The sequence below is a fragment of the Rhinopithecus roxellana genome, chromosome 22 (genome assembly GCF_007565055.1).
Source record: "Rhinopithecus roxellana isolate Shanxi Qingling chromosome 22, ASM756505v1, whole genome shotgun sequence".
Lineage (NCBI taxonomy): Eukaryota > Metazoa > Chordata > Mammalia > Primates > Cercopithecidae > Rhinopithecus > Rhinopithecus roxellana.
Window position 1 is genome coordinate 10,259,650 of NC_044570.1, and position 25,550 is coordinate 10,285,199.

At 41.1% G+C, this 25,550-nt stretch overlaps 1 protein-coding gene across 1 annotated transcript in view; it reads left to right on the forward strand.

The window, feature by feature from the left end:
- Positions 1–25,550, forward strand: part of LOC104657380 (XK-related protein 3) — a 52,956-nt gene that overhangs the window by 15,482 nt on the left and 11,924 nt on the right. Inside the window, exon 3 of the mRNA XM_010357165.2 lies at positions 14,664–14,917. Coding sequence (XP_010355467.1) covers positions 14,664–14,917 — 254 coding nt within the window. The remainder of the gene's footprint in view (positions 1–14,663; positions 14,918–25,550) is intronic.

Sequence of the window (25,550 nt, forward strand, 5' to 3'; positions counted from 1 at the left end):
TGAAAATCAACTAACAGTAAATATGAGTGCGCATTTTGGAGTGTCATATCTGTCCCATTGATCTATGTATTAATCCTTATACCAGACAGTTTGATGAATAATGTTTTGTAGTAAGTTTTTAAGTAGAAAGTATGAACTAACAAATTAATTAAGTTGATATTATTATTTTTACAAAATTGTTTGGCCATGTGGAGTCCTTTGTAGTTCCAGAAAGATCAGTTGTTTGTTTCTGCCAAATATTATTAATGATGATAACAACAATCAAAGGCAATGAGCTGGGCGCGGTGGCTCAAGCCTGTAATCTCAGCACTTTGGGAGGCCGAGACGGGCGGATCACGAGGTCAGGAGATCGAGACCATCCTGGCTAACACTGTGAAACCCCGTCTCTACTAAAAATACAAAAAAAAAAAAAAAAAAAAAAAAAAAAAAGGCAATGAATTTTGATATGGAATGAATTGAATCTGTAGATAAGTTTGGGGAGTATTGTCATCTTAACAATATTAAGTTTTCCAACCCATGGTACCTGTGATATATTTCCATTTACTTAGGTCTTTAACTTCTTTTGCTGATGTTTGGTAGTTTTAAATGTATGGGTCTTGCATTTATTTGTTAAAGTTTTTCTAACTATTTTCTTTGTTAGATTATTACAAATAAGGTTTTTTAAAGCATCATTCTCAATTGTTCATTGCTAGTATGTAGAAACACAATTTGTTTTTTGCATACAGATGTTGTATACTGAAACTATGCTGAAACTATTTGCTAGCTTTAATGTTTTTTGTGTGGATTCCTTCAGATTTTCTAGACACAAATTATGTTATCTTGAATAGAGGTAGTTTCACACCTCCTTTTTAAAATCTGTTTGCCTTTTACTTCTTCCCCGGTAACCCAACAACTAATTGTTTTGGTTAGAAGCTCCAGTACCATATTGCAAATGAGTTTACATGTTTCACTTCTTTCTGATAAAAGGGGGAAAGTTTTCAGTCTTTGGTTGATGAAAAGAGTTAAACTCCATAAAATATTTTGAAGGGATTTATTCTGAGCTAGATATGAGTGACCATGGGCTACGATACAGTTCCCAGGAAGTCCTGAGTACATGTGCCCAGTGTGGTCAGGGTACAGCTTGGTTTTATACATTTTAGGGAGGCATGAGACATCAATCAGATAAATTAAGAAATGCATTGGTATGTTCCAGAAAGGCTTGACAGCTCAAAGTAGTGGGGTGGTTGGGTGGATTCTAGGCTAATTATAAATGTAAACATTTTCTGTTTGACAACTGAGTGAGTTAGTCTAAACAGCTGGGATGATAGAAAGGAAATAGGTTAAGATAAAATAGTGTGGAGACCAAGGTTCTTGTGAAGTCTTATAACGGCTGCCCTTAGAGTATATATGACAAATGCATTCTATTCACACCTTTCAAAAGTGCTAGAGTTTCAGATATGGAGGATCCAGAAGTAAGAGATCTAGGGAAGTTAACAAAGATTCGGTACAGATCCAAATTTTCCCCCCGCAGGACAGCCTTGTAGGGCCATTTCAAAATATGCGGGTAAAATGTTTTGGGGTAAAATATTATTGCTCTCTTCTTTATTTTGTTTTGTTATGCCTGAGTCAGACTGGAAGGTAAGTCACGATGTATAGGGTTAATTAAAACCCATCTGATGAGAATTTATGGTTTGTAGGGCATTAGTACCCAGACCCCTTATATGTGAATTTGGGCAAGATTACAAAATGAGAGCTTAGTCCTCATTTTTGTCATGAAATATTGTACTAACTTCTTTTTTTCTTAATTGATGTTCTTTGCTAATCTGAGAAAGTATGGTTTGTTGATTGTTTTTATTGTGAGATGTCTTGGATTTTGCAAAATGATTTTTTCTGCCTATTGAGATGATCCTGTGTTTTTTGTTCATTATTCTGCTAATGTGATATATTTCACTGACTTTTATATGTTGAATCCATTATAGGAAAGTGAACCTGATCCAGACCCCAAGAGAGGGTTCTTGGATCTTGCGCAAGAACGAATTCAGGGCAAGTCCTCAGCGCGAAGGAAAGCAAGTTTATTAAGAAAGGAAAGGAATGAAAGAATGGCTACTCCATAGACAGAGCGGCCCGAAGGCTGCTGGTTGCCCAGTTTATGGTTATTTCTTGATGGTATGCTAAACAAGGAGTGGATTAGTCATGCCTCCCCTTTTTAGCCCATAGAGGGTAACTTCCTGATGTTACCGTGGCATTTGTAAACTGTCATGGCACTGGTGGGAACGCAGCAGTGAGGATGACCAGAGGTCACTCTTGTGGCCATTTTGGTTTTCATGCATTTCAGCTGGTTCCTTTGCCGCAACCTGTTTTATTGTCAAGTTCATTATGACCCGTAGTTTTCATTACACACATTTTAGAACATATTTGTCATGTATTCTCTGAGGGTAGCTGTTTGGACAAACGGAGGCAAGATGGCGCAGTTCCAAGTTCTTCACCGTCAACTTTCCCGTGCCCGGGAAAGACAGGGGTGGACTGTGCAGGCGCAACCCGACCTCCGACGGAGAAAAACCGGAACCCGCCTAGCCACGCCTACCGCCCCGCCCCCGCCCCGCCCATGTCCCGCCCACTGCCCTCCCACTCCCAGGCCCAGGACATAAAAGCCACTGGGGGGGGGGCGCCCCGTGCGAATGAGGGACCCAGGAACCTCGTCGGAGAACGCTGGTGCGAAATTCCTCGGCCCCTCCTCGTGCGCAGGACCCAGGTACCTCGCCCCGAGAAGGCAGGTGCGAACTTCCTTGGCCCCTACTCCTGTGCAGACCTAGGAACCTCGCCCGAGAATGCCGGAGCGACTTCATCAGCCTCCACCGCCAGAGACCGGTGAACCTCGCTCCCTCCTTCACATTGGCTTGTAAATAAAGTTTTTTTGCCTTGCCTACTTGCCTTTTCTCTGGCATTTGCTCTGGGTGTCGCATTAAAGCAAATCAGCTGGTGCCGAAACCCGAGAGGAGACCCCTCCTCAGGGCCCCCCAAGGTCCAAGGAGCCTCCTCCTTCCATGCCCCAGGCAGACCAGGACCTGGACATCGCTTTCCCCACCTCCAAGTCTCCTAGGGGTGAGTACCTTCTGCCTCCCTCTCATATCCCTTGGTCAGAAGTCCTGGGCAGGCCCAAGGCTTTTTTTTCTGGTCACCAGGTGACCCAGGGAAGTTCCCAAAGTCACAGACGTCTGCCCAAAGGAACTCCATTCCATTCCGTGGGAGACCCGTCCAGGACAGAGATGTCCGCCTGGAGGTAATCTCCATTCCGGCTCCAGGAGCCTCTCACCGGTCTCTGGTGGCTCCAAAGGACACTTTGTAGCCAGGTAGAGTTCAGTTTCCGTTTCCACCTATTGGCGAGAGGAAGGCAATGGGAAACCCCCAATCACCTAGAGACTCCCCTTTAGGGTGTCTTCTAAAAAACCTCAAAACTTTGCAATTAGAACAAGATCTCAGGTGAAAGCGACTGGTTTTCCTCTCCACTGTGGCGTGGCCACAATATAGATTAGACAATCAGTCTCAATGGCCGCCTGAGGGCACTCTAGACCGTAGCATTTTAACCGACCTCAGTAGTTTTTGTCAATGCTTAGGCAAGTGGTCCAAAATTAATTATATACAAGGATTTTGGGCCTTACGTTCTCGTCCGGACCTGTGTAGCCAGTGTTCCTTCGCTCAAGTCATGTTGGCTAGGGACACAGGCCTAACAAAGTCCGAAAAAGAGGAGTCATCTTTCCCGTCTGAGTTGCCCGAAGACCTTACTTCCCCTCCCTCCCTTCCACTCCTGCCGTATACCCCACCTCCCCCTCCCGCTTCGGCCCCACCTCCTCTTTTGGCTCCACCTCGCCCTCCCGCTCTCGCAGTTGTTCCGCCTCCCTCCTCAGCCCCCCCACCACCATTGTTGAGGCTACACTTCCCTCCGACCCCTCGGCACTTCTGCCTGGTCATCTTAGTTCGCCTATCTCTGCCCATACCCACTCTAAAGATTGCCTAACTGCCCCCACTCCTACTCCCACCCTATCCAACCCCCCTGCGGTCTTAGCACCCTTGCGTGAGGTGGCCGGAGCAGAGGGCGTAGTTAGAGTTCATGTTCCCTTTTCATTAGCAGATCTTTCAAAGATTGAAAGACACCTAGGAGATTTTTCTGCCAACCCTACAATTTATACCGAAGAATTTAGATACCTTTGCCAGGCCTACGATTTAACCTGGCATGATCTCCAGGTTATTCTTACCTCTACTCTAAACCCTGAGGACCGAGAGTGCATCCTGGTGGCTGCCAGGCAGCATGCCAACCAATTACACTTAACAGACCCTGCGTTCCCACTAGGGGAACAAGCAGTACCCTTTATAGACCCAGACTGGAACTATCAAGTAGGCCAGCCAGGCCGCCGAAGATGAGATATGATGACTCAATGTCTTCTGGCTGGTATGCAGGCGGCCTCAAATAAGGTAGTAAATTTCAATAAACTAAAAGAAATTATTCAAGGTCCAGATGAAAACCCGGCCACATTTTTAAACAGGCTAACTGAGGCTTTAATTCAATACACTCGGTTAGACCCAGCTTCCCCAGCCAGGGCCACTATTCTAGCATCATATTTTATTTCACAATCGGCCTTGGATATTCGGAAAAAACTCCAAAAGGCAGAGGATGGACCTCAAACTCCTATTCAAGACCTAGTCAAGTTGGCCTTCAAGGTCTATAATTCAAGGGAGGAAATGGCTGAAGCCCAATGACAGCCCCGCCTAAAGCAGAAGGTACAGCTCCAGACTCAAGCCTTAGTTGCTGCTTTGCAGCCTAGCCGTAACCCAAAACTGGAGAGCAAAACCCCCAGAGGCTCAAAGACAATCAAAGGGGCTTGCTATAAATGCGGTAACCCAGGGCATTGGGCTAATAGATGTCCCCAGAGTCCCCAACCGTCTGAGCCAGTGCGGCTGTGCTACAAGTGCAGAGTAGCTGGACACTGGGCTAAAAAGTGTCCTAACCCTCATCTGCCAACAACTCCTTGTTCAGCATGCCATGAAGAAGGGCACTGGAAGTCTGACTGCTCCACCCTGAAAACGGGCATGGCGCCTCAACGTGATGTCCCTTCTCATGACCCTGGGAGCTCCTTCCAGCTCTTACATCTGGATGACGACTGAAGGTGCCGGGACTCGGGGACCCCCATCACCCTCGCCGAGCCGCGGGTAACTCTCCTGGTAGCGGGTAAGACAATTAATTTTTAATCGACAGCGGGGCTACCTACTCCATTTTGCCGTCTTTCGAAGGGCCTAGCCTTCCCTCCAATATTTCTGTTGTAGGAGTCAATGGCTCCCCGTCCAGCCCTCGAAAAACCCCACCCCTTAATTGCTGCCTGGCCAGCAACTATTTTGCATACTCATTCTTCATTATCCCCTCATGCCCCACTCCCCTACTGGGCCGAGATGTTTTAAGTCAACTGAAAGCCTGTATCTCCATCCCTACTAGCGCCCCCCCCAACCTACCCGCCATCTGCTTCTAGTATTGACTAACTCAAATGACTCCAACAATCCTACTAACGCTTTCCCCGATTTCCCCATTCCTATCGACCCCCAAGTGTGGGACACCTCCACTCCTGTCATGGTGGACCATCATCCACCAATACTTATAAAACTTAAGAAACCATCTCAGTTTCCAACCCGCCCACAGTTCTCTCTCTCTCCACAGCACTTACGAGGACTAAAACCAATCATTACTAGGTTACTCAGCCAACACATCCTCATCCCCATTCATTCTCCCTGTAACACCCCAATCCTACCTGTAAAGAAGGCAGATGGAACTTTTCGGTTAGTGCAGGATCTTCGTCTTATCAACGAAGCTGGTTGTCCCACCCATCCGGTAGTTCCCAACCCCTATACCCTTCTTTCTCTCATTCCACCTAATACAACACACTTTACTGTACTGGATCTAAAAGATGCATTTTTCACTATTCCCCTGCACCCAGATTGTCAGTTTATTTTTGCTTTTACATGGGAAGACCCAGACACCCATACCTCCACCCAACTGACATGGACAGTGCTTCCCCAAGGGTTCCGAGACAGCCCCCATTTCTTTGGGCAGGCCCTAGCAAAAGATTTAGCCTCCTGTCCTCCTACCAATAGTAAAATTCTCCAATATGTAGATGACCTTTTACTCTGTAGTCCCACGGGACAGGACTCTCTTTTAGACACTGCGATCCTCCTTAATCATCTAGGATCCAAAGGTTACCGAATATCCAAACACAAAGCTCAACTCGCAGAACAATGTGTCATATATTTAGGTATTGAGATCACTCCTGTGATGCGCTCACTTACTACAGACCGCTTAACTCTAATACAAAATCTTTCTCCTCCTCAAGACACTAAGGAAATTCAATCCTTCCTAGGCCTGGTAGGATTTTTCAGACACTGGATTCCTAATTTCGGAATCTTGGCTAAGCCTCTATATGCAGCTGTCAAGGAGACTCCCCAAGGACCTTTGTCTAACCCAAAGTTAATCTATAAACATTTCACTCACCTGAAAAACTGCCTTCTCTCACATCCTACTCTCTCACTCCCAGACTTCCAATGCCCCTTCCAGCTTTTCACAGATGAAAGACAAAAAGTTGCAGTGGGTCTTTTCGCCCAATCTATAGGCACCACCTACCGCCCCTGTGGCATATCTATCTGAACAATTAGACCCCACCGTACAAGGGTGGCAGCCCTGTCTTTGGGCCCTAGCAGCAGCAGGCTGTCTAACCCAAGAAGCAAAGAAACTCATTAGGGATGGTTAGCTAACAGTCTTCTCTACTCACCGCCTTCAAGATCTTATGGCCCACAGAAGTATTAGCCATCTAACCCCGTCCGGACTCCAACTCTTTCACCTCCTATTCATAGAGGACTCCACCATTGCCCTAGGAGTCTGTTCCTCTCTGAATCCAGCAACCCTACTTCCTGACCCTCTCAAGCAACCTAGTACTGAACACTCCTGTCCAGAACTTTTAGAGGCCCAACCACCTAGTCACTTACATTTACATGACCAGCCATTGGAAGGCTCACAGTTAACCCTATTTGTAGATGGCAGTTCTTTTGTAAATTCTCAAGGAAACAGACAGGCAGGATACGCGGTAGTTACATCTTCTGCTGCCCTAGAAGCTAAGCCTTTACCACAAGGAACAAAATCACAGCAGGCAGAACTTATCACACTAACTAGGGCTCCCCTCCTATCCAGAGGAAAAACGGTAAACATATACACAGACTCCAAGTATGCCTTCTTGATTGCACACACCCACTCTGTCATCTGGAAAGAGAGAGGGTTCCTAACCACAAGTGGTACCCCTATAGTCAAGAAAAAACAGATACTCAAACTGCTAGACACTTTATCAGCACCTTCCAGAGCAGCCGTCATACGCTGTAAAGGTCATCAGACTCCACCTGACTCGGTGGCGGCTGGCAATAACTTTGCCTACACCACTGCCAAGTTGGTAGCCGGATTCTCCACTCCCATGCTTCCCTCTATTTGTTTTCTCTCTCCTCAATATGCCCCTACTTATACCCAAGAGGAAAAGACCAAACTATTACAAGATTCAACAGCCAAACTAGCCGCAGACAATTGGATTTACCTCAATAATAAATTAGTTATTCCTGAAACTCAACTCCACACCATTCTAAAAGACATACACAATTCCCTACACATAGGACCCAAAGCTTTATATAACCTCCTAAGCCCCCTCATTCACTGCCCCACACTCATGAAACACCTAATTATAATCAACCGACAGTGTTCCACACGTCTCAAGTCAAACCCTGAAGGTGCATTGCGCAACCCCCATCCGAGCCATCAGCTCAGAGGGCACCAACCAGGCGAAGATTGGCAAATTGACTTTACCCACATGCCAAGGCATAAAAAATTCAAATATCTCTTAACCCTCATTGATACTTTTTCAGGATGGATAGAAGCCTATCCTACTACAGGAGAAACTGCCAATATAGTTGCCTCCATACTCACTGAACACATTATTCCTAGGTTTGGCCTCCCGCTCACTCTTCAGTCTGACAACGGCCCAGCATTCATTCCCAAGGTAGTCCCAACAGGTGGCAGCCCTCCTAACCAACACCTGGAAACTCCACATCCCTTATAGACCTCAGTCTTCTGGTAAAGTAGAGAAGGCCAACGGGCTCATTAAGCAGCAACTCACCAAACTCTCCCTCGAGACTCGACAATCATGGGTAACTCTCCTTCCCCTGGCCCTAACCCAGCTGCGAGCAGCCCCACGGAGTCCAACAGGCCTCAGTCCATTTGAATTAGTTTACGGCCGGTCCCTCACCCTCCAGCAGTTGCCCACCCTTTCTTCCCCGCTGGCAACTTATCTCCCATACCTCACCCTCTTGAGACAACTCCTGAGACAACATGCAGAACTAGCACACCCCTCTCCAACAGACACCTATAGCCCACATCTCTCTCTCAGCCCAGGAGACCAAGTATACTTAAAAGATATCCAAGCCAAAGATCCTCAGCCTAGGTGGAAAGGCCCCTATACTGTCCTCCTATCCACATACACAGCAGCCAAACTTCTAGGACACATGCACTGGGTCCATATATCACAATTAAAAAAGGCCCCCACAGGAGACAATCAGTGGACATCTACTAGACTTACCCCTACCCATCTCAAATTCACCAAACTCTCTCAACCACCACACGTTCCCTGACCCCTTGCGCTTATCCCGATTTCTCGCCATACTCTATACAAACGTAACAGAATTCCAATATCTTACCCCAGATCCCTACTTGCCTCCAGATAATAGCCCATCACAGTGGTTCTCCCGCTTACCTTTATAGAACATCATCAGTGACAAGGTGTACCCTGTGATTACACTGAAGATGAAGTACTATTTCATACTTATATTACTATCTTTTTCTTGCATTTCAATCTGTATTACTAACCCAACTTTCATATGGAGATTCTCTATAGTTGAAACTTGGTCACACAAAAATAAACAGCACTCACAGCTACAAGGCACTGCTGACTGCCCCCCTTCAGGCTGCCAACCCCATCTTACTATAAATTTCACCCTATCGTGTTGCAGTGCGGCCGGAGCTAAGTCTCTCTGCTTCCCACACAATCAGACACATTACAATTGTAAGACTTCTTGGAAACAAAAGAACCTAGTATGCCCTTATATTTATTGTAAGATCCATTATGCAACCTTGAGACAGACGAAACCCACTGCTCTTTTCACCATTGCGAATCAACGAACCCCCCTTCAATACCAATTAAATATCAAGAACCCATGGGATCCCCGATGGGCAGACGGAGTCAAAGGTGGACTCTACACAGGCTACACAATCCTTAGTTCATATCCCATGGCTACTCTCCTGATAAAAAGAACACTTGTCCAGCAAAAATCCCTTCCTCAAAACATACAAGCCCTACAGAATTTAACCTTAGCCATACAAGCACAAGAACAGGCCTTACAAGATCAATTACACTCCTCCAATAAGGACCCCTTCTCATGGTTAAAACTAGTCCGTCAAGGGTTAAACCTAACACGGGCACCCAACCTAACAATTCTCTCCCACTGTTTCCTCTGTGCGGTCCTTGAAAGAGCCCCTTTAGTGGCAGTCCCTTTATCTACTGCTTTCAAGGCTACAACTAACTCCATAGGCACCTCCCAAAAACCGTTCTTACTCCAAGTCCCACTATACCAAAGCCCAGAAAGTCCAATCCTTCCTTTCTGCTACTCTACCCCAAACACCTCCTGGTGTAACTATACCCAGCCACCCGCTAAGACCCACACGGCTCCCATCGGAGGTTATTTCTGGTGCAACAAAACCCTCTTCAAGGTCCTTAATCACACATCCATTGGTCAGTCCCTTTGTGTCCCAGTGTCCCTAGTACCTAGTTTAACCTTATATAGCAAAGCAGAAGTAGCTGAACTCGTCATACAATTTAACCCTCCTCCTAATGATCTCCAAAAATGGGCTGTCTTCCTTCCCCTAGTCATCAGAGTCTCCTTGGCTGCCTCCTTAGTGGCGTCAGGGCTTGGAACTGGGGCACTTGCCCACTCGGTACAGTCTACCCAATCTCTAGCAGCTCAAATCCGAGAGGCCATAGAGGCTTCAGCTGAAAGTCTGGTCTCTCTGCAGCGTCAAATTACCTCAGTGGCCCAGGTAGCAGCACAAAATAGGTGAACATTAGATTTACTTACTGCCAAAAAAGGAGGAACATGTCTCTTCTTAGGAGAAGAATGCTGCTATTATGTAAACGAGTCAGGCCTGGTAGACACTAACATCCAAACCCTAAACAGGATTAAAGCAGAATTAAAAACCTACAATACCCCCTTCACCCCCGGACCACCGGTATGGCTGCTGCCCGTAATACAGCAGATGCTCCCGTTCCTAATTCCCATACTAATCCTCTGTTTTGTCTTATGTCTCGCTCCTGTTTTAATCAAATTTCTCCGAGCCAAAGTTCAAGAGATCAGGCACGTCACCTTCAACCAGATGCTTCTTCATCCATACGTCCAAATACCAACCATAGACCCCAACCTCAACGACGTCCCTTAACAGCAGGAAGTAGCCAGACAGACCACGGCGCCCCTTATCACTATTATCAATAAAAGGTTGGACTGTTTGGACAAACGGAGACAAGATGGCACAGTTCCGGGTTCTTCACCGTCAACATTCCCGTGCCCGGGAAAGACACGGGTCGACTGCGCAGGTGCAACCCGACCTCCCAGGGAGAAAAACCGGAACCCGCCTAGCCACGCCAACCGCCCCGCCCCCGACCCACCTATGTCCCGCCCACTGCCCTCCCACTCCCGGGCCCAGGACATAAAAGCCGCTCCCGGCGGGTGCGCGGTGTGAACTTCCTTGGCCCCTCCTCCTCCGCGGGACCCAGGAACCTCGCCTGAGAACGCTGGTGCGAACTTCCTTGGCCCCTGCTCCTGTGCGGACCTAGGAACCTCACCTGAGAACGCCGGAGCGACTTCGTCGGCCTCCACCACCAGAGACCGGCGAACCTCGCTCCCTCCTTCACATTGGCTTGTAAATAAAGTTTTTTTTGCCTTGCCTACTTGCCTTTTCTCTGGCATTTGCTCTGGGGGTCGCATTAAAGCAAATCAGTAGCCATTATAAGACCTCCTTTTTATCCTGTAACTTAGAATGCCTTAAATATCTGGGAATGCAGCTCCGTATGTGTCACATTCATTTTTCCTAGCTCCTGTTTAAGATGGAGTTGCTCTAGTTCACATGCCTCTGACAAATCTCTTCTTGTCACGGGAATAAGTCCTATGTAGTTGTTGTGTGTTATTGTTTTTTATATGTTGGTGAGTGTGGCTTTCCAGTGTGGTGTTGAGAACGTTTTTGTCTGTGGTTCATAAAAGATACTGGTCTGCAGTTTCTTCTAGCTTTTTTCTCATTTTTGACATGCTATAGCATTTTTATTAGATTGTATTATATTTATGCCTTAAGACAACAAAACAAGTATATGCAAAAGTGGAAAGGTAATTTATGGAAATAAAATGATTGTTAAATTCTGGTCTACTATAAGAGGAAAATTATCATGTATATGTCAATTGAGGACACTACCAACCTTAAGATGGATTGACTTGGAAGTCCCTGATTAACATAACTTTACAGCTTAACATCCTCTCGAAGATCTCCACAAGTTTTTAGAAAGTCCTATTTTCATGGTCACCTTTTTAACTTATGTGACTATTTTATTTCAGCAAAGATGTCTTAATGTCTTATTTTAATGTCAAAAAGGTAAAGAAAAGGATGAAGGAAAAATCTTTTTTTGTTTTTCACAAGCATCACCTTTGGTGTCAGTTAATGAGTTTGTAGAAAGACTGGGATGATTGCTGGGTTCAGTGGCTCATGACTATAATCCCAGCACTCTGGGAGTACCAGGCAGGCAGATCACAAAGTCAAGAGATCAAGACCATCCTGGCCAACATGGTGAAAACCTGTCTCTACTAGAAATACAAAAATTAGCTGGGTTTGGTGGCACCCACCTGTAGTCCCAGATACTTGGAAGGCTGAGGCAGGAGAATCACTTGAACCCAGGAGGGAGAGGTTGCAGTGAGCCAATATCATGCCATTGTACTCCATCCTGGCAACAGAGCAAACTCTTTCTCAAAAAAAAAAAAAAAAAAAAAGAAAAGAAAAGAAAAGAAAAAGAAAGAAAGAAAGAAAGAAAGACTGGGACGGTTTACATGAATTATCTGTATCTGTTAGGATTAAATAATAGACATTCTACCTATAAATGTTCTTAGTTATCTTCTTTCTTTCTTTTACTCCTTATCTTTTATTTTTCCTTTTTGAAGCTAAGACAATTCAATCAAGCATCTATAAATTTTTCCTTCCCCAAACGCTGATCAAATTCCTCAGATAAGACAATGAAAGATAAGGGATGGGAGAAAAACTGTTTTCTATTTGGTCAGAAGCAAAAATAATGTAGAGATAATAAATGATAGTGATACTTAGAGGCCAAAAGTATCTAAAATGTATAGTGATATGATTTTCTATTTAATTTATCATACATTTCATAATTGCTAAGAAAGAGCTAGTTAATAGGGTCTAATGGAATGCTATGGTCATTGGATTGTGTGTTAAGAGAGAGGTACAATAATAGTAGACAATGACAGAGGAGACTTTGGAGATATTGAAAATATCCTGTTTGTTTAAAGAAGGGTGTTACTTACAATAAAGATTTTTTAAAATTTTAACAATGTATGCTTTCTGAAAACTGCCATTTGTATTGTAAGAGAGAAAATGGGCTCCAGACCATAAAATTCTATAGTAACATATTTTTCTTTTAGATTTTTGCTAGATTTGTTCATTTTTGCAAGTTATTGGGTGTATAGAAGCTTAAAATGAATGCATTTTTCTGACAAAATATTATTTTGCACTGACCTTTATTATGCTGATGATGCTGTTTTTGCATTGACATGTTTCTTCTGATTTGATAAAAGCGCAAACAACCTTTTCTGCCTTTTCTGTTGTTTGTATTATGTTTTGTTTCTTTTTTCTTTTTTTGCTGATTGCTTTTATTTCTTGTTCTTATGCTTTAATTGTAACTCTTTAACACCTGACAACTTGTAGTTCTGAACACGTAAGTTTAGTCTATTTGCCCGCATTGCGTTATTTTAAAACTTGCACTTACTTATACATTTATTTTTTTGAGATGGCATCTTACTGTGTTGTGCAGATTGGAGGGCAGTGGTGTAATCTCAGCTAACTGCAATTTCTGCCACCCAGGCTCAAGCGATGATACCCCTGCCTCAGCAATATCTGGGACTACGAGCATGCACCGCCACTTCAAGCTAATTTTTGTATTTTTTAGGGGAGACAGTGTTGCACCATGTAGCCCAGGCTGGTCTCCAACTCCTGAGCTCAAGAGATCCACCCCTCCTCGACCTCCCAAAGTGCTGGGATTCCAGGCATGGGTCACCGAACCTAGCCACACTTATTTAATTTTATTCTTTACAAGTCTTTTCTGCTTAGGATATATAAGACTTCTTCTATCTGAGAATTCACAAGTGTAACAATTTGAAATTCTTTTTCTAATCATTTTCAAAATACTGCCACTTCCTGTGTTCTTTTAAAATTCTGATCAGAAGTGTAGGCTTTGTCACTCTTAAATGCCCTATAATCTCCATCACGTATTAGATGCTTCTTTCTCTCTTTGCTACATTTTTTTGTAGTTTTGTTAAAGTATTTATTTTTCAGTTATCTAATTAGCTTTCAACTATTTAATTTACCCAGTGATTTTTATATTTTGTCTTCTAGAGATTTTGTTGGTTCTTTTAAACACTTGTTCATCATTGAGAGGCATTCTTTTTTCATACTTCTGAAGTAATCTAGTATTTCTTCAAAAAGTAAATATTTTTGATTTGGTAAATTTTACATAGGAAATGTGCTGGGGTCATTTTTCACTTCTTATTCATGGAACCTTGTTTTTATTCGTGTTTTGTGATTTCTTATAAAGATCTGCTTATTTCCCATAGATTTTTACTTGTGGAAGTTCTTTGAGGACTACTTTGAAGTTAAACTCCACTATAGATCATATCTGTGTATGTTTTTGTCACTTACCTGGGACTGCTTTAAGCATTCATTGAGTGTTTTTAGGCTGCCGTCTTAAAAGAATGCTAAATGAGCTAAATTTCATCACTAGAGAAAAATCATAAACCAAAATATGTTCCAATGGAAATTTGCGGTCCTTTGAGGCAGTTGACATTTGTATCATGGGAAGAACACCTAAAAACACTGATGTCTTTAAAAAGTTGTCAGAAGAGTATGTTTCTGGAGAAATAACTTTTGTATGTGTCAGAATACAAATGCATCAGAAAAAAAATTTTGGATATAATTTAATCAAACTGACCTTGAGAAAGTGAATTGAATTGTGTATGAATGAAGGAGTGTTTACTTTTTCATCTGTTGTTTAAATTTTTTTTTTCAGGCTGCAGTTATACAATATTTCAAGTTGAAAATGAGGAGAAGAACTTCCATAAATAATAAGATTAGAAACTCTTAGAAACTTATTTTTTATCCAGTGTGATTAAGTTAATGTTTGCCATTTGATGGTGTCGTTTCAAAATTAAGAGTTCCTATACTGATAAACTTTCAAATATTTCTAGGTGTCTGACACCAATAAATGTTAATTTCGGATGTTACTTCATGTTAACAGGTGTTCACAGGCCATTATAAATTACCACAAATTGTTGAAAAATCTTAAACAGGAGGAGGAAGAGAGTCAAGATAGCATCACAAAGAGAAACACGATGCTGGAAAGGGAGATTGCACTCTCAGTCCGGGATAATTTCATGCAGCAGAAGGCTTTCAAGTGCATGTCAGTGATTCAGGCTTTTCTTGGTTCTGCTCCACAATTAATTTTGCAGATATACATCACTCTCATTATAAGAGAATGGCCTTTTGGTAGAGGTAAGTCGAGTTATTTGGTGTGAAAGACAGACAAAGGACAGTAAGGTGAAATAATACAATAGAATTTGAGAAGTTGAAACATGTAATCCCAAATTACAGTTGCACTAAATTTTTTATAAGACTGAATTTCTATGAATTTATTTGGTTAGCAGCTTATGAAAAGATGCTGTTGGAATCCATAGAAATTTTACATATATAAAAGTTAGCATCAATTTATTTTATTGATCCTGAAGAGTTAAATTAAGCATGATATAATATTTAGATAAGAAGTAGAGGAATAAGTTTCTATCTAAAACATATTTTTTTGTTATAATCTGCCTTTTATAAAGAGCATTGTTTTTTTTTTTTTTTTTCCTGCTCACTGTAAGCTCGCCTTCCAGGTTTACACCATTCTCCTGCCCTAGTCTCCGGAGTAGCTGGGACTATAGGCTCTCGCCACCACGCCCAGCTAATTTTTTCGTATTTTTAGAAGAGACGGGGTTTCACTGTGTTAGCCAGGATGGTCTCGATTTCCTGACCTTGTGTAAAAAATCCCAAAGTACTGGGATTACAGGCATGAGCCACTGCGCCCAGCCAAACAGCTTTGCTTTTAATAGAAATAGCAACTGCATGAAAATTAGAATGTGACTAAGACTATAAAATTTTATAAAAGTCACCAGGCAAATAGTTCTGTATCTGTTATTTTAAATTTTTACCTTAGATACAGGGATACAGGGAGTATATGTACAGTATATGTACAAGTTTGTTACATGGGAATATTGTGTGAGATGCTGAGGTTTGGAGTGTGGATCACATCACCCATGTAGTAAGCACAGTACACAATAGGGAGTTTTTTTTTTTTTTTTTTTAGCACACTCAGTCCTTCCCTCCACCCACTAGTGGTCCACAATATCTGTTATTTCCATATTTATGTTCAGGAGTGCTGAATGTTCAGCTTCTGCTTATGAGTAAGCACATCTATTTGCTTTTCTATTTCTGCACTGATTTGCTTAGGATAGTGGCCTCAGCCTGCATTTATGTTGATGCAAATGACATGATTTATTTATTTTGTATGGCTGCACGGCATTCCACATACACATACATGGAATACAATGAAACCATACGAAAAAAATCAATCATTTTCCTTATTCGGTGTACCATTGATGGGCACCTGAGTTGATCCCATGTCTTTGTTATCGTGAATAGTGCATCAGTGAGCATATGACTGCATGTGCCTTGGACATATAATGATTTATATTCCTTTGGGTACATACACAATAATGGGATTACTGGGTTGAAATGGTAGCTCTATATTAAGTTCTTTGAGAAACTTCCAGACTGCTTTCCACAGTGGCTGATGTAACTTACACGTCTATCAGCAGTGTGTAAGCATTCCCTTATCTCAGCATCCTTATCCAGCATGTATTGGTTTTTGACATTTTAATAGTAGCCATTTTTGCGGATATGAGATACTGTCTCATTGTGGTTTTGATTTGCATTTCTCTGATGAATACTGATGCTGAATTTGTGGAAGTTTTTGTTGTTGCTGTTTTTTGAGATGGAGTTTCACTCTTGTTGCCAAGGCTGGAGTGCCCCGGCATGATTTTGGCCCACTGCAATCTCCACCTCCTGGATTCAAGTGATTCTCCTGCTTCGGCTTCCCAAGTAGCTGTGATTACAGGCATGTACCAACATGCCCAGCTAATTTTTACATTTTTAGTAGAGACAAGGTTTTGCTATATTGGCCAGGCTGGTCTTGAACTCCTGACCTCAGGTTATCCACCCACCTTGGCCTCCCAAAGTGCCAGGATTACAGGGGTGAGCCACCGTACATGGGCTGATGCTGAGCAGTTTTTCATATGCTTGTTGGCCACTTGTACGTCTTCTTTTGAGAAGCGTCTGTTCATTTTCTTTTACCTATTTTTTTTTTAATAGAGTTATTTGTTTTGTGCTTGTTGGTTTGTTTAAGTTCTTTATAGATTCTGGATCTTAAGCCTTTGTTGGATGCATAGTTTGAAAATATCTTCTCCCATTGTGTAGGTTGCTGTTTGCTCTGTTTACAGTTTCTTTTGCTGTGCAGATAACCTTTTGTTAAATTAGGTCCCAATTTTCTATTTTTATTTTTGATGCAAAATTGCATTTGGGGACTTACCTAAAATTTTTTGCCACTATCGATGTTTGAAAGAATACTTCCTAGGTTGTTTTCCACGATTTTTGTAGTTTGAGGTCTTAGATTTAAACATTTCATCCATTTTGAGTTAATTTTTGTATATGGTGAAAGGTAGGAGTTCAGTTTAATTCTTCTACCTATGGCTAGCCAGTTATCCTAGAATCATTTATTTAAAAGGGAATGCTTTTCCTATTGCCAGTTTCATTGGCCTTATCAAAGAACAGATGATTGTAGGTATGTGGCTTTATACCCGGGTTCCCTGACCTGTATTCTTGGTCTCTGTGTCTGTTTTTGCACCAGTGCCAAGCTGTTTTTGCTACTGCAGCTTTTAAGTGTAGTTTGAAGTCAGGTAGTATAACATCACTGTCTTTGCTATTTTTGCTTATGAATGGTTTGACTAATTCAGCTTTTTGTTGTTGCTGTTCTATATGAACTTTAAAATAACATTTTTTTTTTCTAATTTTGTGAAGAATGGTACTGACAGTTTGACAGGGATAGCATTAAATAATTTGAGCTTCTGCCCATTCAGTATGATGTTGGCTATGGGTTTGTTAGAGGAGGCTTATTATTTTGATGCTTAATCTGTTGAGTTTGTCATGAAGAGATGTTTGATTTTATCAATCCCTTTTTCTGTTTTGGCTTTTACCTTTGATTATGTGGTGATCACATTTATTGATTTGGATATGTTGAACCATTCCAGGAATAAAGCCTACTGTGATTGCGGTGTACCAGCTTTTTGATGCACTGTGATCCAGTTTGCTGATATTTTGTTGAGGATTTTTGCATCTGTTTTCATGAGGGATATTGGTCAGAAGTTTTCTTGTGTCTCTGCCAGGTTTTGGTATCAGGCTGATGCTGGCCTCATAGAATGAGATGGATGAAAGGCCCCTCCACCATTTATTTGAATAATTATAATAGCATTGTTATGAGTTCTTTGTACATCAGGAAAAAATTGGCTATGAATTCATCTGCTCCAGAGATTTTTAAAATATTATTGATAGGTTCTTAATTACCTAAACAATTTAAGGCATAGATATTGGCCTATTCAGAGTTTCAATCTCTTCTTGATTTAGTCTTCAGAGATTGTGTGTTTCCAGGAATTTATCTATTTCCCCCAGATTTTCTGATTTGTGTGCATAGAGTTGTTCATAGTTGTCTCTGAGGATCTTTTGTATTTCTGGGGGATAGGTCATATACTGCCTATGTTGTCTTTATTGTGCATCTTTGGATTTTGTTGTCCGTTTTTTTTTTTTTTTTTTTTTTTTTTTTTGAGACTGAGTTTTTTCTGTCACCAGGGCTGCAGTTGAGTGGCATGATCTTGGATCACCGACACTTCCGCCTCCCAGGTTCAAGCAATTCTCATGCCTCAGCCTACTGAGTGTGTGGGATTACAGGCATGCACCACCATGCCTGGCTAATTTTTGTATTTTTAGTACAGACAGGGTTTTACCATGTTGGCCAAGCTGGTCTCAAACTCTTAACCTCTGGTGATCCACCCACTTCAACCTCTCAAAGTACTGGGATTAGAGGTGAGTGATCATGTGCAGCCTGTTGGTTGTTTTTTGTTTGTTTGTTTGTTTGTTTGTTTGTTTGTCTTGGTTAATTTAGATGGTAGACTATCCATTTATTTATTTATTTTATTTTCAAAGGTCAACTCTTGGTTTGGTTAAGTGATCTTTTATATGTATTTTGCATCTCAGTTTCATTAAGTTCTTTAGTTTTAGTTATTTTCTTCTGGATTTAATGTTTGTTCCCCCTCCCTCCGAGCTCTTTCAGGTGCAAAGTTAGATGGTTAATTTGAGATTTTTCTAACTTTTTGATGAAGACATTTTAGGGCTATAAACTTTCCACTTAACCCTGCTTTGGCTGCATCCCAGAGATGTGGGAAAGTTTTTCCTATTTTCATTTATTTCAAAGAATTATTGTAATTTCTGCCTTAATTTTGATGTTCACGTAGGAGTTATTCGGGTGTAAGTTGTTAGGTTTCCCTGTATTTGTGTGTTTTGAGACATCTTCTTGGTATTTATTTCTATTTTTATTGCACCGTGGACCAACAGTGTGCTTTGTGTGGTTTCTGTTTCTTTTGAATTTAATGAGGCTTGCCTTAGTAAATTGCTCAGAGTCAATCTTAGGCTATGTTCTGTATGCAGATGAGAAGAATGACTATTCTCTGTTTGTTGGGTGGCATGTTCATTTTGTAGATGTGTGTTAGGTCCTATTGGTCAAGTGTTGAGTTGAAGTCCAGAGTTTCTTTGTTAGTCTTTTCATGGGTCAAGAAGAACTAGTTCTGGGGGCAGGGAGCGGTGGCTCAAGCTTGTAATCCCAGCATTTTGGGAGGCCGAGATGGGCAGATCATGAGGTCAGGAGATCGAGACCATCCTGGCTAACATGGTGAAACCCCGTCTCTACTAAAAAATACAAAAAAAAAAAAAAAAAAAAAACTAGCCAGGAGTGGTGGTGGGTGCCTGTAGTCCCAGCTACTCAGGCTGAGGCAGGAGAATGGTGTAAACCCCGGAGGTGGAGCTCGCAGTGAGCCGAGATCCAGGGCCACTGCACTCCAGCCTGGGCGACAGAGCGAGACTCTGTCTCAAAAAAAAAAAAAAAAAAAAGGAGAAGTTCTACAAATCAGGGTGTTCCATTTTTGTATGTATGTGTATTTAGTGTCATGCACATCCATGTGAAGAGACCACCAAACAGGCTTTGTGTGAGCAATAAAGCTTTTTAATCACGTTTACGTAACGTGCAGGCGGGCTGAGTTTGAAAAGAGAGTCAGTGAAGGGAGATAGGAGTGGGGCCGTTTTATAGGATTTGGGTAGGTAAAGGAAAATTACAGTCAAAGGGGGTTGTTCTCTGGTGGGCAGAGTCGGGAGGGGGGAGTCGCAAGGTGCTCAGTGGGGGAGCTTTTGAGCCAGGATGAGTCAGGAAAAGGAATTTCACAAGGCAATGTCATCAGTTAAGGCAGTAACAGGCCATTTTCACTTCTTTTGTGGTGGAATGTCATCAGCTAAGGCAGGAATCGGCAGTCTGGATGTGTACGTGCAGGTCACAGGGGACATGATGGCTTAGCTTTGGCTCAGAGGCCTAACATTTAGGATAGTGTTTGATTGTACCCATTATTATTATGTAGTGACCTTCATTGTCCTTCTCAATTTTCATTGGTTTCACATCGGTTTTCCTCTTCTCTTTGTTTTCCATTAGCATGATGGATCTTACCTGCTCGTTTACTTTGAGGGTATGTGTGTCATTGGATGTGAGATGAGTGCCTTGAAGACAACAGATGGGTGGGTTTTGTCTTTTGATTCAGCCTACCACTGTGTGTCATTCAAGGTGAGTATTGATATGTGTGATTTTGATCCTGTCATCACGTTGTTAGCTGGTTGTTAGGTAGACTTTGTTGTGTAGCTGCTTTAAAGTGCCTGTGGGCTTGCACTTAAGTGTGCTTTTGTGAGAACAGGTATCATTCTTTGAAATTCATGTTTGGCATTTCCCTTGAGGATGTCCTGAAAGCCTACTCTACTTGAAGTGTATGTCTTTAGCATTTGTTTGAGAAGAATTTTCTTTCTTTTTCACTTATGAATCTTAGTTTGGTGGGATATAAAATTCTTGGATTTTTTTTTTTTTTTTTTTTTTTTTTTTAATGTTGAAAATAGGCCCCCAGTCTCTGGTTTCTGCTGAGGGGTCTGCTGCCATCCTGATGGTGTTCTCTTTGTAAGTGACCTGCCACTTCTCTCTACCTGCATTTATATTTTCATTTTTGTTTTCTTTCTTTTGTTTGTTTGTTTCTTTTTGCACTGACCTTGGTGAATCTGATGACTATGTACCTTGGGAATGGTCACCTTACATAGCATTTGGCTAGGGTTCTCCATATTATTTGGATTTGGATGTTGACCTCTCTAGTGTAGATGAAGAAGACTTTCATGACTGTCTCCTCAAATATATTTTTCAAGTTGCTTATTCTCTCTCCTTTTCTCTTTGGAATGCTTACGAACCAAGTCATAGATATGGTCTCTTTACATAACCCCATATTTCTTGGATTTTTTTTTTCATTTTGAATTATTTTTGCTTTATTGTTGTCTGACCAAGTTGGCTTGAAGAACCAATCTTGAAGTTCTGAAATTCTTTCCTCAGCTTGGTCTATTCCCATTAACACTTCCATTTGTATGATAATGTTCTTATTGTGAAGTTTTCAGCTGAAGAAGTCAATTTTTGGTCTGTCTTTAAGTGGCTGTTTCATCTTTCAGCTCTTGAATTTCTTTACTTCATTGCTTGGCTTCCTTTGGTTGGTTTGAAATTTTAGTTACTTATAGTAAATGTTGAAAGAGACCCAAAACTACATGCTGACTTTAGATATTCAGAAAATTGGATTCTAAATTCCCAGGTAAGGAGTTTTGCCTCTTTGGCAGCCTATTTGATGGTTACTATATGGTCTTTGCTCCCATTTAAATTCATCAGATAAGAAGTTTTGTCTCTGGATGGTCTGTTTTATGGTCGACAGGTGATATCTGCTCTCCTCAATAACGTGATTGTAGAGGCAGTTACCTGAATCTACACCTAAGTAGCATGAAATAGAACCCCCAACACACACACACGCGTGCGCGCGCATATATAGAACCAATGTCAGTTTCCTCTTAACATGTGTACTGGAATTATGAGAAATTATTTAAAATGCAGCCTTTGGGGGAATATGTGTAAATGTACACTGAACATGTCTGCACCGTTTTTGTACCTTCTCATTAACTTGTCATGTCAAATTTAAAAAATAGTCATTACCAGGGCTGGGTGCAGTGGTTCATGCCTATAATCCCAGCAGGGTGGGAGGCCAAGGCCAGCAGATCACCTGAGGTCAGGAGTTTGAGACCAGTATGGCCAACATGGAGAAACCCCGCCTCTACTAAAAATACAGAATTAGCTGGGCATGGTGGAGCATGCCTGTAATCCCAGCTACTGGGGAGGCTGAGGCAGGAGAATCGCTTGAACCTGGGAGGCGGTGGTTGCCATGAGCTGAGATGGCACCATTGCACTCCAGCCTGGGCAACAAGGCAAAGCTACGCCTCAAAAAAAAAAAAATAAATAAAATAAAACATAAAAAATGGTCACCAGGAATGTACACATTTAGATATATGCTCTTCAAATATACATGAAGAGGAAGACAACTAGTTGAACAGATACATGTTGATTAGCTGCAAAGGTAAAATAAAATCAAAACATTTTTATTTGACATTTAAGAGGGAAGCGCTGATTGCAACATGTAAAAGGAAGGTAATCATTTTTTATTTTCAGAGTTAATAAATATAGACTTGAACAAAACATCACTAAAAGACATGGAATGTACAGTATTTCATTACAAAGATGTCATTTGACATCAGATGTCTTTTGAAATTCTTTCGTAGCAAGGAAAGTTTGTAGCATATATGTGAACAACAAACTAAGAGTAAGAAGTTGTTTGTCAAAGAAGCAGACATTTGACAAGTGAGCATTCAAATCCAATGAGAATCAAATTTAGACACATTTTACATGTGTCTAAAATTATTGAATTATATATGATATTCAGCAGTAAAACAAATGATGGCTAAGTAAACCTATAAGTACACAACCATATCCCATTGGATAGGATCTATAGTCGGAAAATTTTTTACAAAAAGTTCTACTAGCTTCATAGCATTAGATGCAGTTTTCATTGTACTCACAGATCTGTAGACTGTGTATTTGTGTGTTCACTTGTCCTATTACCACCAATTTTTAAAACAAGATTCATAATTATTTGCTTTCTATTAACTGGCAAATTTAGATGGACACCTATTTATAAACATACGAAAATTGTGTCAGTGTAGGCTGGGCACGGTGACTCACACCTGTAATTCTCGCACTTTGGGAGGCCAAGGTGGGTGGATCACATGAGTTTAGGATTTCAAGACTAGCTTGGCCAACATGGTGAAGCCCTGTCTGTCTCTACTAAAAATACAATAATTAGCTGGACACGGTGGTGGGTGCCTGTAACCTCACTACTCAGGAGGCTGAGGCAAGAGACTGTCTTGAACCCAGCAGGCAGAGGATGCAATGAACCAAGACAGTGTCATTGCACTCCAGCCTTAGGAACAAGAGAAAACCTCCGTCCCCTCCAACAACAACAACAACAACAACAACAACAACAACAACAACAACAACAAAAGGAGAAAACAAGAAAAAAAAAACAAAACAAACAAACAAAAAAAACCCAAGAAAATTGTACCAGTGGTCAGTGTAATGCAGTTTTATGGTGTGGCTGTTGTTCCCCGTTAGTTTCAGTCTCTCTTTCTCTCTTTCTCTTGCTTTCTTTCTATCTCTCTCTCTCTCCCCTCTGCCTACTTTCTTTCTCTTTTATTTTTTACCTCAACAGGTTACATTGCATGTTTTCATTGTCTACAAGATGATGTTTTAAGTGTATATAACATGGAATAGTTCAATCCAGAGAATTAACAAATGCATTTTCTCATATAGTTATCTCTCTCTCTCTCTCTTGTTTTTTGTTTTGTTTTGTTTTGTTTTGTTTTGTTTTGTTTTGTTTTTGGTAAGAGCAAATAACATTCATTCTCTGTACATATTTCAACAATACACCGTCACTAACTGTAGTCAGCCTACTATACGATAGATATCTTTAAATGTATTACTCCTATCTGACTCTAATTATAAATCTTTTGATAAAATTCTCCTCATTCTTTCTTTTCCCGTAATCACTGCAGTCTCTGGCAGCCATTGTTTCGCTCTGTATATCCGTAGAGTCTTTTTTTTTTTTTTTTTTCCTTTTAAGCTTTCTGATAAAAGTGAGACTTTTTTTTTTTTTTTTTTTTTTCACTCAAGGTAATGTCCTCCAAGTTCATCCCTGTTCCTGTAGATGAGAATTTCATTTTTTTATAGCTGAATACTATTACTTTGTGTATATGTACCATATTTTCCTTATGTATTCATTCACTGATGGACACTTGAGGTGATTCGTTATCTTGGCTACTGTGAATAATGCTGGAATAAACATGGGAGTGTGTGTACCTCTTCAACATACTGGATTCAATTCCTTTTGATACATTCTCAAAAGTGGAATTTCTGGATAATGCATTAGTATTAATTTCAAATTTTTGAAGAAGCTCCAAACTGTTCATGGAATAAAATGGGTTTAGTGATGTATAATGAGTGTAATAATTTACATCATCACCCATAGTGTGCAAGGGTTTTCCTTCCTCCACAGTCTTTTGTGTTTTTGTTTCGTCTTTTCTTTTTTCTTTTTATTCTTTAAATAATGACCATTCCACTCAGGATGAGGTAAAGCCTCATACTGCTTTGATTTGCATGTCTTCTTTTGAAAAATGCCTTTTGAGAAAGGCCTATTAGGAGACCTATTTTATTATACAGAATTGTTTTTTCTTTCTAATTTTTAAAACTAACTTCTCTTTTAGGTTTTGGGCTACCTATGCAGGTTTGTTATATAGGTAGACTCGTGTGATGGGGGTTTGTTGTACAAATTATTTCATCACGCAGGTATTAAGCCTAGTGTCCATTAGTTGTTTTCACTGATATTCTCCCTGCTCCCACTCTGTAGCCTCCAATGGGCAACAGTGTGTGTTGTTCCCCTCTATATGTCCATGTGTAACCATCATTTAGCCCCCAATTATAAGTGAGAACATGTGGTATTTGTTTGTTTATTTTGAAGAAAGCGGGAGACCCTATCATGTTGTTTTATATTGTTTTATACTCAGCACCTGTTTTAAGAAAAAAACACAGAAGTAAAACCAAAGATAGGCAGCCCAGCGTCACATAAACCAGGCCTGGGCCTGCCTGGTCTAAACCCAGTAGGTAAAAATCAACTCATAACTTAGAAACCAAATGTTATTCATAGATTTCAGACATGGCGTAGAAGAATACTGTGAAACTCCCGGCCCTGTTCTGTTTCTCTCTGGCCACCGGTGCATGCAGCACCTGTCTCATAACCCCTGCTTGCCCAAATCAATCACGATGCTTTCATGTGAAATCTTTGGTGTTGTGAACCCTTAAAAGGGACAGAAATTATGCACTTGGGGAGCTCAGATTTTAAGGCAGCAGCCTTGTCGATGCTCCCAACTGAATACAGCCCTTCTTTCTACAACTCGGTGTCTGAGAGGTTTTGCCTGCAGCCCCTCCTTCTACATTTCTTGGTTCCCTGACCATCCACCTGCTCTTTAACAAAAATTATAAAATATTAAAGAGACTCTATAAAATCTTACCTGATGGTCAAACATAAAAAATTAAATATGTCTACAAGGTTTTATTAAAATTAAGATTAATGTTAACACACTAATATAAAGGTAAAATTTAGCTTATCTGGTATAAATATCATATAAAAAGCATTATTAAATATAAAATGGTGTTTAGCTTTTTTTGGTCTAAAAACTAATAGCAAGAGATGCTAAAAGAAATGTTCATTTTACTAGAGGATCATAGAAGTTAAAGACTTAAAAAAAACTTTGGCAATTAAGA